The 13,071-nt window shown below is 40.6% G+C and overlaps 1 protein-coding gene across 7 annotated transcripts in view; it reads left to right on the top strand.

Annotated features, from left to right (window-relative positions):
- Nucleotides 1–13,071, top strand: part of CTNND2 (catenin delta 2) — a 716,413-nt gene that overhangs the window by 610,091 nt on the left and 93,251 nt on the right. For all 7 annotated transcript variants that reach the window (XM_036410294.2, XM_036410290.2, XM_036410291.2 and 4 more), the window contains one exon: nt 9,648–9,821. In XM_036410294.2, the coding sequence (XP_036266187.1) occupies nt 9,648–9,821 (174 nt within the window). The remainder of the gene's footprint in view (nt 1–9,647; nt 9,822–13,071) is intronic.

The raw sequence follows: 13,071 nt of genomic DNA, 5'->3' as shown, positions 1-13,071 counted from the left end.
TGTGCACAGGTACAGATATGATGTAGGTTAAACCCAGCCAGTTTTGTAAAATAGGTGACATATGCAAATATAAAATACTAGAGGCCCAGTGCACGGATTTGTGCACATTGAATGGAAATTAATTAGAAGGTGGCCTGCAGGGCAGGACTGAGAGAAATGGGACCAGCACACCCTGGAGCCAATCTCCCAAGTGGGGTGGTGCCAAGGCTTGAAGGTGTCTGCAGAGTGAGTGGGGTCCCTTTAGCAGGTGGAGTCCCTTGGCCTGGCCTGCAGAGGATCGGGCCAAAACTGGCAGTCTAACATCCCCCGAGAGGTTCCAGAGTGCACAAGAAAACACTCCGCAAAGTTGCTGTCGCTCGGCAGCTCCTGTGTTGAGCATCTGCCCCCTGGTGGTCATTGCATGTCATAGCTACTAGCCAGCCAGTTGACTGGTTGCTTAGGCTTTTATATATATAGTTAAGCATGTACAAAAAAGTATGTTTCTAACAAAACTGTGGTAGCATGAAAGACAGTATTCTGGTTGATTTTTTTTTTGTGCTTACATATTTACTAATTTCTACAATGGGCCTTCAAACACCATTTAAAAAATAATATTAAAAAAAGCACTAACTGCTTAAGTCATTGTTTGCTTATAGGAAGGTAGAAGTTTTCTTTTCTTAAATATAAGATGCCTCAGAGAAAGGCCCAGGGGCTATGTAAAATGCAAAGTGGATTAATCTGTAACAAAGATTTCCCAGGACATAGGAGCCAAAGGTTTCACCATGAAGCAAAAGGTGACAAAAATCATAATTGATTTAATGATTGCCCCTTGTGCATTCTGTACTCCAGGAGCTTATGTTGACTCTTACCTTTGGCATTGACACTCTGTGCATAAGAAAAATACTATAACATTCTTCAGGTTAGATTTAGATCACAGATATGGATAATTCAAGAAAATATATGATACAAAGATATGATTCATTCATACTTAAAACTAGAGGCCGAATGCACAAAATTCATGCAAGAGTAGGCCTTCCTTTCCCCCCGCTGCTGCCACCGGCTTCCCTCTAGCATCCAGGACCCGGGCTTCCCTCCGGCCACTGTCAGGCACCCGGGACCTGGGCTTCCCTCTGGCCACCAGCAGGCATCTGAGACCCAGGCTTCCCTTTCAGATCCAGCTTCATCAGGATGGTTGTCAGAAAGGATGTCCGGAAGGAAGTCCGGTCTAATTAGCATATTACACTTTTATTATTATAGATGGTCGCAGTTGAAATGGACTAGAATGATCAGGCTAAGGGCCTGTGTGTGTGAAGTATTTGACAGTTCTATGCATCATATTCTAGTCCAAACGGGCTTTGCTAATTCATTAATTCTCCAGTCTGTGTTTAGAGCCTATTGCTGAATTATAACAAATTGCTAGTTTCTCTAGCCCTTTCTGGGCAGAACGTCTGCCAAAGCAGTCTGCACGGCCTGTGCCAGGAAGCGCATATCACCTGGCAAGGCGCTCACTGCCTAGCAAGGCTTCATGCCAGCGGCCTGGGACAGCAGTGCAGGGGTGACAAGCCAAACATTCAGGTCCAGGGAAACAGAATAGACAAAATGGATTTATTTGCTTTTCCACATTTTGTAGAAATAAACATTTTTTGTTTTTCACTTTGGCATATGGCCAAGCCTCCTGTGATGGGGGCCTGGGATCCATGGTGCTCAAACATAGGTTACAGGTGCCAGGACACTGCTGGCTGCTGGCCAGATCAGACCTGGGCCTTCAAGACCTACTCAGTGTGAACTGGACAATGTACAGAGAATCGCTGGTGGGGGTAGAGGGGGAGACAAAAAACAGAACAAGTGAATTCCCCCAGAACTCAAAACCTTTCTTTTCCACTTGAATATCACTTGTGAATATTTTGATTTACGCGGGTATATATCCCTCTCCATGGGTGAACGCATACACCCATCAGAATTCAAAGGTGGTTCTGATCCAGGACTTTTACATGGTCGATTGTCTCTCCAATAACCTCTGCTCCACAGTCCACTGAGTTGTGGTCAGTGTTAGAGTAAGTGTTGTTATTCTTTTCCATCCTGTTTTACATTGTAGCTGCCAAATTCATAATTAGCAGCAAATTTCACTTATGGTATCACCATGATACTTTATATGTAAAAGAAAGAGCAGTTTGCCTCTGTACAGCCTTTGTTAACTTAAAAACAAAAGGTCCTCTCAAGGTGAGAGGCAAACAAGCATTTATTTTAAGTCAGTAAGAATAACTATTGGGAATCATTGATTCAGGCTGAAGCCCAAATAATGTTCCCATTAGGAGTTAAAGACAATGGGTGTTTGTTTATAAGAAAGGGGAAGGGAAATGATTACATCAACAGAAGAAGGCATTTCTATAGGTGCAGGTAACATAACATGGCAATACTCCTTTTAAGCAATGTTTTTAATGTTAGATCTATTAATCATCAGTCCAGTAGTTATAATAACTGCTTTCTTGCTGCCTTGGCAAACAGTTCTTTGGGACACACTGTTGTCTTAGGCCCAGTCAATGGTTATTTTGCCCTGTTTTTAACATTCCAAAAGTTGGAGGAGTAAGACATGCCAGGCAGTTCCTCTGGCATGGCAGCTCTGGCGTCGTTTGAAAGGGCTCCATTTATAGTATTGTTTTTGCCTTGAATGTCCCCTTGTTTTATTTCAACGATAATAGACACATCTTGGAAGAACTTAGGAAGCCTTCTCCCTGCACACATTCCTGACTCAGCACAGCCTCCAAGCTTTTGCTCGGGCTATTGTTCCTCCAGCTGGACTTCCCCTCCTCTCCTTCCACTACTTGGGAAAATGTCCTTTCAGACCAAATGAAACATTATCTCCACCCTTAAAAGACTTCCCTCATGAAAAAAACAAAACAAAAAGTCACTCTCTAGCCCACTTCCGCATGGTTTTACTTGAACTTCTCTAGTGCTTACCATCCTATGAGTTATGACAGCAATTGATCCCCATAGAGAGGGAATTTTCTGAGGGAAGGACTGTGGGTCTCCTTTCTGTCTTTAGCTTCTAGCCCAGAGCCCAGCACCAGCTGTGCTGAATGAATGATGGTCATTCTGGGGCTCTGGGTGGCCTTTAGCTCTTGCTGTTGGGGGTGTTTTGAATAGGTGTTTGTAGCGGTGATTTGCCCATTTCCTTCTTGGTGACTCTCTGCTTCCAAGGGCTGCTGTGAGCCAAGAATATTCACCAGATCTCCTCTTTCAATTACGGTTCACACTGTTCCTATGGCTGGGCTGCATTTTATTACATCATCAGTCAACATTCAGAAGTCATTACCAAACCCAATGATCATTCTTTTTCTCAGTTGTCATCTGAGAATTTACAGTTTGCATCAGCAAGTGGATATGGGCATCCAAAGGACAGTGCTTTTGATCATGTCAGACTTAAAAATGCTTTGTTCTGTAGACTTTCACATGTGATGTATATAGTGGGATCACTTATCACAAAATCCCATCACCGTGAAGGTTTCCTTGGATTTTCATGACTTTGTTTGGGGTATCACATCCTCAAAAGCCTCACACATTCCTCATTTCATCAGATGGGTGCTATTGGGCTAGAAATGAGACTCTGAGACTAAATAGCAGTCAGTGTGCTAAAGCACAAAAATGAATTTCATTGTAAATCACAGCATTAGAGATTTGAATTTTAAACTTAAATTTTAAATAATTTTCTCCTTATTTTAAACAAAAAGGATGCTACTTATAAATATATATATATGTGTGTGTATATATATGTATATATATACATATGCCACATGTAATTATTATGTGAGTAAACATCCTATATAATAAAAGGCTAATATGCAAATCGACCAAATGGCAGAACAACCAGTTGCTATGACATGCACTGACCACCTAAGCCATCAGTCAGACATCCCCTGAGGGTCCCTGGACTGCAAGACGATGGCACAGGCCAGACTAAGAGACACCCCACCTCCCCTCCAAGTGCACAAATTTCATGCACCAAGCCTCTAGTAATACCAGAATGTGGAAGGCCTACCACAAACTATACCATCATGAGTAAACTAATCCCAACTGTCAGAAAGTTAGGTTGCTTCTAAATTTGGACACCCCACCTTCCCACTAAGAGCATGAATTTCATGCACCAAACCTCTAGTAATACCAGAATGTGGATGGTCTACCAAGAATTCCATTGTGGCACTATACCATCATGAGTAAACCAATTCCAATTGTCAGAAAGTTAGATTGCTTCTAAATTTTAGCTAATTCAAAGTATAACAAACATCTGTGTACTTAAATCTCACCTGCATCCTTAATCACTTCTCAAGGGTAAATTCTTAAAAGTGAAATATCTAAACCAAATGAATGTTTTTAAGGCTTTGGATACATCAGCCAACATTTACCTTAATCACTCAGCAAGAATTGAAACACATTTTGATTTGATTTATTGTTTCTTGGTGGAGCCATCCTTCATGATATTCTTGATGCCTTGCCTAATATCACAGGTATTTTTCTTTCTTTGAGACAGTTTTCATTTTCCTAATTAGTAATCATCCTTTCACTTTTGCTGCTTAATACCATTTCCTTTCTCACCATCTGCTGATGTCAGCTACCGTTCATTCTTCACGGCCAGTTCCAGGAGAGACTCACTCACCATATGCCGGGAGCTTGGTGAGTCAAGAAATGGTATTTCATGTCCTCGAAGCAACAAATCACAGGAGCCTGCAAAGGTCATGGCTGCACATTTCCATGTGGTGACTCTCCTTTGCCATGCCCAGGAATGAATGAGATTCCTCTTCCTCTTCTGAACCGTATAAAACATATGCTATCAGCTAAAATTGCTGCTCTTCTAATTTCAATAAGTTTACAGACTTAAAACTGTATTTCAGGTGTTTCATTTAGGTTCCTTATCTACATTTAACAATGCAGCATCTGCCCATTAATAACTCCTCTGTGTCTTGTACTACTAGACCATGGCTTCTCAACCTAGCACCATTGACATTTTGAGCTGGATAATTCTCTGCTGTGGAGCTTATCCTGTGCATTGTAGGATGTGGAGCAGCTGTCTAACCAGTAGATGCCGATAGCAACCCCTCCCCAAGTTGTTACAACCAAAAGAAAAAGTGTCTCTAGACATAGCCAGTTGTCTCCTTAAGTGGGAAAATCATCCCAGTTGACTGTATTAGATTATCTTTGAGGGACATATCACTAAATATATAAACAAATGAGACTACAAGATTACTTGGAGGAGGTCAGGAACAGAGCCCCCTTTAAAAGGCAGGAAATGGAGAAGGCTGAGGCCCAAGTGGATGGGAAGTCAGGAGCAGAGAGAATTCCAGGTGAGCATTACTGGTGTTCCAGTGGGTTCCATCATGATGACTTGGGGGAGGGGCAGGTGAGCTCCATGATGCGGACCAGCCTTGATGACACTCCTCTGTGAGGCACAGCCCAGGGGTCTAATTGTGCCAGTGTATGGAGTAGGCACACTACTAGCCTCCTTCCCACCTCTTCCTAAGGGAAAGGTGTGCCCCTTAGCAAAGATATCTCAGAGGTTTTGTTGTTTTGTTTTGCTTTGAGTGTGTTTTCCTGAAGCTTTGTTCAGAAAACACGTATCCTGCCTCTGTTAAATACAGGTTCCTAATCTTGCAAATGCAAACCCCCTCCTATCTTCTGCAAGCCAAGCCTGGAGACAATGTGTGCCCCAGAAATACAGCTCATTGGCCATCCTCTCACCCGCATCCTTCTCTGCTCTGCACAGCTCAGCCCCCTGTAACTGACAGCTTCTGAACAGCCCGCAGGGGAATTCAGACACCTGAGTTACCCTTTCCTTTGAAATCCCCAAGAGTCAACACAAGAATCATTATTTATTCTGGCTCTTTACAGTTTCTTGGATTTTATTTTTTTTAATATCCATCACTTCTATTCCCTGTCTCCCTCTCCTCCACCCCATCTGAAAAAGCTGGAAGTGATAATGAAACTCTGTAAAGGCAAAGTCAGTTCATAACTCTACTGTCCAGAACAAGTCAAGCAAGAATGGCAAACTGTGGATGAGCTTGTGTCTAGGTCACTGCTTTTTAATGTGCTTAGTACTGACTGCAGCCTAATTCACCCAAACCCTGCATGAGAGAAAATCCCCTGACAGTGTACCTCCTGGAACCATCTCCCAGCCATCTTCTCTTCCTGTGACATGTGGCTTCCTCCGGGAGGAAGAGTCCGATTTAAAACGGGAATGCTTCCTGTGACTGCGGAACCACTCCCTTTGCTTGCAATATCACAGGACTCTGGTTATCTCACTGAAATCTCTGAAACCTGAAAGCCTGCCCGTGTGAATTGATGGCAGTGGCCCCTCCTCGGTAGAGAAATGTAGGTAATAGAAATGCATTTTGCTGATGAAGAGGCCTTTCTGTTTGTGTTTCTAGGATGCAGCTCAGCTGTAAAAGCTCTCTTCTTTACATAGACGTGAAATGGCTGTGACACGTGCGAGGAGCGACGTGGTTTAGCATTTCTCCCGAAATGGAAAGCCTTCTCCTGATTTGGAGAGCTCTTTCCGTTTGCACCTCCCAGGACCCCAGCCCAGTGTGTTGGAGATGGCAACAGGACAGGTGTAAACTCCTGCACAGGGGAGGAGCTGACAGCCTCTTGTTAATTCTCAGTCCATAGGGGCTTTGTTGAATGTGATCATTCAAGTGGTCTCGTGAGCTGCCATCCTTAAAGGACCCAGTGGACAAAGCCTCATTGTGAAGTGTGTGGACATCTTTAATTTCTAGATTTTGAACTTTCTGATTCTTATCCCGAAGTCACATCTTTCTCTTCCTATAAGGAACAATGACTTCACTATTCCATCCTCAAGCCAACTAAGATAGAAATCTTTTAAATGGAATTTAAGCCCTAGAGGGAAGCAAAAGTATGAAAAGCAAATCATAGGAAAGCTTTTTCCTTTTTTTTTTTTTTTTTAACCCACACATTGAACGCATCCCCTCACCTATGTAATTTTCTTCCTAAGCAGACATTTCTTGCAGTGGCCAGCATGTCTGTCCCTCCTTGCCTGCCCGGGACCATACCAGAAAGCACCACGTCCAAATTTCAGCAGCCCCTTGGCTTCTAAATGGGGAGTGTATTATTCTCTTCTTTTCTAAAAAGGTTTGAGCATTACCTTCTTGGAGAGATAACACATATTCACAATTTTATACAAGTTTAGAAAGTGTGTGACATTCACTATTCACTGATTTGATTATTGACACTAGTTAAACAGTCATGCATTAAACCCAGTGGAAAAAAAGTACTGAGAATATGTTCTAGAGGGTGGCACTATTTTGGAAGACAAATCAATCTGTTGGTTTGCTCTGTGCTTCACTGGCAACACAATCCTGCCACACACTTTCCTTGTTTTGCTTCCATCCTGTGGCTAAGAGAGCACCCTGGGAGAAGCCATGGTGTAGCTAGAGGACCCTCCTGATACCAAGATTTCTTTGTGATTGCTATGGTTACTGTCTCAGCCAGCTTGAGCTGCTATAACAAAATATGTAAAGTGGGGGCTAAACAACAGCATTCATTTATCCCAGTTCTAGAGGCTGGAAGTCCAGGATCAAGGGACCAGCAGATGTGGTGTCTTTTGAGGGCCTTTTCCTGGTTCCCAGATGGTTGACTTCTTGCTGTGTTCTCACAAGGCAGAAAGGGAAAACTCTGGTCCCTTCAATTTGTGATAAGGATACTAGTCCCATTGTGAGGGCTTTTGCATCTTATCTTCACCTACACCTAATCACCTCCCAAAGCCCCGCCTCCAAACACCCTCACCTTAGAGATTAGGGCCTTGACTTATGAGTCTCGGGCAGCCACAGGCATTCAGGCCATGGTGTTCTGCAGAAAACATCCTTGTGCTGTGTTTCCATCCAAAAGAGTGGGCCAGTCTCACATAGCGAACCATGTGCACTGTGACAAGACTGGTTCACTTACATTTTTTTTGAAGTGTATTTAAAAGACTGTGCTGATTTCATTGATAGGCTGTGCACAGATGCAAATTCGTCTTTGAATGATTTAGAACTGGCTTTGGTTAAAAAACAACAAGGACATAAGAAGATTCCTTCATTGAGTGTTCTTGTCAGAAAGCTGAAATTGAGTGACATTCTTACTGAAAATGACCTTTAATAGGATGTCCAACATCCATCTGTGAGATGTCATTCATCTCTGAGATTTAGCCTTGACTTAAACTAAGCTGTATCAGAACTGGGAAAAGAAGGCTTGAGTTTTCAGGGTTGCTTTTTTTTAAAAATAAATGATGAAATTCTTGAATTACTTACGACAGTGAAATAACTTTACATTATCTGTATCAACACTACCTTTTTTAATCTACAAGGATATGAAGTAAGCCTATATTTTCTTCCAGTAAAATTTTCAGACCTTACGAAGAGTCTGAAATATAGTTGTAATTTTGTATTTATACATATAAGTATATATACACACATGCACATATACTGTATATGTACAGAACATATACTATGAAAAAGCATAGTGTATTGCATTTAGACTATATTTATTTTTAAGCATCATCAATAAACACAAATAAAGCAGATAAATAACTTAGTACTTCATCCTAAAATTAAGGGTTATTTTGTTTTATTGTGATTCTTCTCAAACGTAAATATGGGAATATTTTTTCTATTTATTTCATGTCTACCCTCATCATACTTGTTGCCTTTATTTTTCACAAAAGACTAAGGCTGTGTATAATCAAAGATCAGAATCATTAGTACAGTTTTTGATATTTTAAATAAAAGTAATACAACAAAAAAATTTAAAAATGTAGGAAAAATGAAAACAAACAGTTCATTAATGTTTTTATTTCATTACATAGGTTTTATGATGGATTTTACATGCAATAAAACACAAATCCATACCAATTTGTATACTGCTTTGTTCACTTAACTGTTAATGTAATCATTTACCCAAGTTGCTACAAGTTCTTCAAAATTATTCTTTTTAATGGGCTACTTTATATGCCTTTGTGAAATAAGCCGTAATTTCTAAATTATTTATAATTAATTTTCAACCACAAAATTTTCCATTATTAGATTCAACTCAAAGCAAAGTTAACTACCAGAATTACTATAGGATCTAGTGTGCCTATGCTATGTTAATGCATCTAATGAACCATAGCAATTTTTTTGTTTATTCTGTCTTTTGTTTGAAGCCTAAAGATACAATCATAGTACTCAAAATAAAACAAGTTATATAGGAATTTATCAGAGTTCACACATATTCATAAGAAGTGAAGGCATTTGATCATTACTAACTACATTATGTCAGAGGTATGCTAACTATAAAATAAGCCACCTTGATCTACAACCTTCTTCACAGCCCACTCAAAATCAATCCTTCTCCCTCCTTCCTGTAGCAATGGCCTAGGATTGTTCTTAGGGAGCTTATCCATTCTTCTGCCAGTTATGTTCACTTTTGTACAAGCTCCAACCCCCTTCACCCTCCATCATAAGCTCCTGGTGGGCAGGAATGGCTCTCCTATTTTGGGAAGGCTACTGCATTACCCTACATGGAAAACATGTTCACCAAATGCTATGACACCCTGGTTTTGTTATGGTCTGTAATGTTCACAGAAGGAAATATTGGGAAGTATGTTGGTGTTAAAGATGTTTACTCTCTTGTTTTTCTTCCTCCAGTGGGATGGAGTAGGACCTCTTCCCGACTGTGCAGAACCACCAAAAGGGATCCAGATGCTGTGGCACCCATCAATAGTCAAACCCTACCTCACACTGCTCTCTGAGTGCTCAAATGCAGACACGCTGGAAGGGGCAGCAGGCGCCCTGCAGAACTTGGCTGCAGGGAGCTGGAAGGTATGACTAGTTCATTACCATAAAAAAGAAATCTGGGATTATGAGCACGACCTTAGAAAATAGCACAAGTCCAGTTCAGAGGAATGCAATTGTAATGAAGTTGGGTTTTTTTGTTTTGTTTTAATATATTGTATTGATTTATTTTTATTTTTATTTTTTTTACAGAGAGGAAGGGAGAGGGATAGAGAGCTAGAAACATTGATGAGAGAGAAACATCAACCAGCTGCCTCTTGCACACCCCCTATTGGGGATATGCCCACAACCAATGTACATAACCTTGACCGGAATCGAACCTGGAACCTTTCAGTCCTCACGCCGACGCTCCAACCACTGAGCCAAACCAGTTAGGGCAATTGTAATGAAGTTTTTGAGGATGTGAGAGAAAGACCAGTTACACTGAACTGTGGGACTTAGAAAAGGTATTCCTTTGCAAAATTCTCCTTAAGGGCTCAGGGGTCCCTGAAGATCAATACAAAGCACAGACAGCAAGATGTAAGTGTAGTCATTGAAAATGCCATGATGTGCTCTCTATTCTGCTTGTGCATCTGAGCTACTTGGTTTTCAGATGAGACTGGGACATGCTGATGCTTTGCAAAGCACTGTTGTTGGCTGTTAAGGGAGCTAATACCCAAACATCTTGTATACAAACTCATGTGATTGCTGTGATGTGATATAGATGGTCCTGTTCCCAGAGGAAAAAAAGTCCTTGAATTTTTAAATTATTGGCTTTCAGAGAGAAATAGTATTGCTAGTTATCGCTGGCAAAAATAAATATGTAATTTAAAGTAAAACAAATATGTGATTCAGAATATTAGAATCCTTATAAACACACACTGATTGGTTTTCACAGAAAATTTCCATGACCTTCCTTTTGGGTAGGAAGAGATTCACCATAACAAAGAATGCTTGAGTTTGATCACTAATTATTGCATGAGATAACTCGCCTTAGCCTTATTGCATAAAAAAAAAAAAAAAAAAGTAACTTCTTAGAAGAATGAGTGCATATGGGGAAAAATATTAAAAGAGGAAGTTTGGGCATCTGCCATCCATTTTTCATTCATTTAACATTAAAGCCTCAATTTGAAATATGCATAATAACTCCTTTAACATTTTATTGAAAACAATGTTAATATAGACACATAACTACAGATAATTCTCAGAAGTTTAATACTATAGGCACCACACATACTGGCCTCAGCATTGTCATGCAGTCACACCCTCTCCTAATTATACAATCCAACATCTGATCTCCTGTCTCTCTCTCCTCTCTCTCTCTCTCTCTCTCTCTCTCTCTCTCTCTCTCTCTCTCTCTCTCTCTCTCTCTCTCTCTCTCTCCCCCTCCCTCCCTCCCTTCCTCCCTTCCTTCCTCCCTTCCTCCCTCCCTTCCTTCCTTCCTCCCTCCGTGTGTGTGTGTGTGTGTGTGTGTGTGTGTGTGTGTGTGTGAGAGAGAGAGAGAGAGAGAGAGAGAGAGAGAGAGAGAGAGAGAGATATCTTTTGTTTCCATTACTACAGTTTCGGCACTAGCACTACCTTCTCTCTCAGGTGTGACCTCCCAATTTTGGGGGCCTTGTCTTTGACAATATTTCCCAGGATCTGGCTACTGATGCCTGGGAGGCTCACCCTTCTTATTCTGAATCTTAGGAAGGAACATACTATCCCTTTCCTCCCCTGCTCTTAGGCAACCCTAATGCTGTACTGGAAGAATTTAGGTTGGGGGAGAGGAAGTGAAGTTGTCACTTGCTTTCAACCATAGAAATATTTAAAAAGCAGAGTCACACCAGGCAGAATTCTAGAGAATAGTTTTGTATGAGTAGAAAAGAGATAACCATGGAAATCATTATCTTGAACCAACCCTTAGATTTTTATCTCCCTCTAAATTTAGGAGGCTTTGACTCAAGTCTCAATTCAAGCTTAGACTCTACCTCTTCTGATCTTTGTGACCCTTGGGCAAATTGTAGCACCTCCTTATGTTCTCAGGTGTGTCATCAGGTGTGGATGCTTCACGTTACATCATGCCACTGGATGCAAAGAGGAGATCAGGATGTCATTGACCAAGTGGTTCTCAGTATATACAACCAAGAAGAGCACTTAGTGGCTACAAGTCCCCATCCAGCTCCTGAGATAGTTAGAGGACTGTCCAGATAGGCATGGGAAAGTGGGCTCTGGCCCTGGTCATGAGTCTAACCTGAACCACAACACCATCTAGGTAGTAGCAAATCAAATATGTCATCTTGAACCTATGACATTTTAGTGAATTATTATTTTCTTTAAGAAATATTTAGGTTCTTATGACAACTTAAAAAATAGAGACATATATTTGAAGTCTAGAAGATTTTAAATGTAAGACTACAACCTCTGCTTTAAAAATTAAAATCGAAGTTCCATATATTCAAAAAGTTCATTGGAACCAATGGAAACATATTAAAGATCTAAAACTTCTGAAATTAATGGACAATGTTTGAAACAAAAATGCATGGAAATGGCAATTAACAGCATATAAACAATGCAGAAGAAAAAATTAGTGAGCTAGAAAACATCAGTGGAAACTATACAAAATGAAACACAGAAAAAAAAATTTACAGTGGCCTGTTGTATGTGTACTTGCAGTCCCCAAATGAGAGGAGAGATAAAGGAAGGAGAAAACAACTACAACAAAACTATTTGAAAATTTAATTATTGAAAAAATTTTAATTTAATGGAAACAGTACACTCACAGATTCAAGCAGCTTATAGGACACCAAGCACAACAAATATGAAGAAACTATATCAAGGTACATCACAATAAAATTGTTCAAAATCAGTATAAAGAGAAAATCTTAAAAGCAGCCAGAGGAAAAAAAAAGAAATGTTACGTACTAAGAACTGCACCACATTGATATCAAAATTAAGGATCAGTGTCACCAATTATTCATCATGTATAGAAGTCTTTGCCGAACTATTAAGAATGTCCTCTAGAAAGGAATCTGGACTGTGAACACTTTAAAGGCAGAAGCCAAGGCCCACGTATTTCTTTCTACATCACCCACTGATCATCCCTGTGATAGAAAAGTGTAACAGGAAAACTATATTCTTTTCAGTTTCCAAACTCATCAGTGCTTTGCAGGCTCCAGATTTTGATAGCATTTCCCAATCCCACAGTTCCTGCAGGTTGAAAGTTCTGTTTAAATTACCAGGCTCTGTGTATCATAAGCCAGGGGAGCTGCGGAGGTATTTCTGGGTCTTTAGGTGCTTGGAATAAGAAAATAATAAG

Source organism: Pipistrellus kuhlii, unplaced genomic scaffold, assembly GCF_014108245.1.
Source record: "Pipistrellus kuhlii isolate mPipKuh1 unplaced genomic scaffold, mPipKuh1.p scaffold_m20_p_4, whole genome shotgun sequence".
Lineage (NCBI taxonomy): Eukaryota > Metazoa > Chordata > Mammalia > Chiroptera > Vespertilionidae > Pipistrellus > Pipistrellus kuhlii.
Note: the sequence above shows the minus strand (reverse complement) of the source record. Positions and strands in the feature narration are given on the sequence as shown.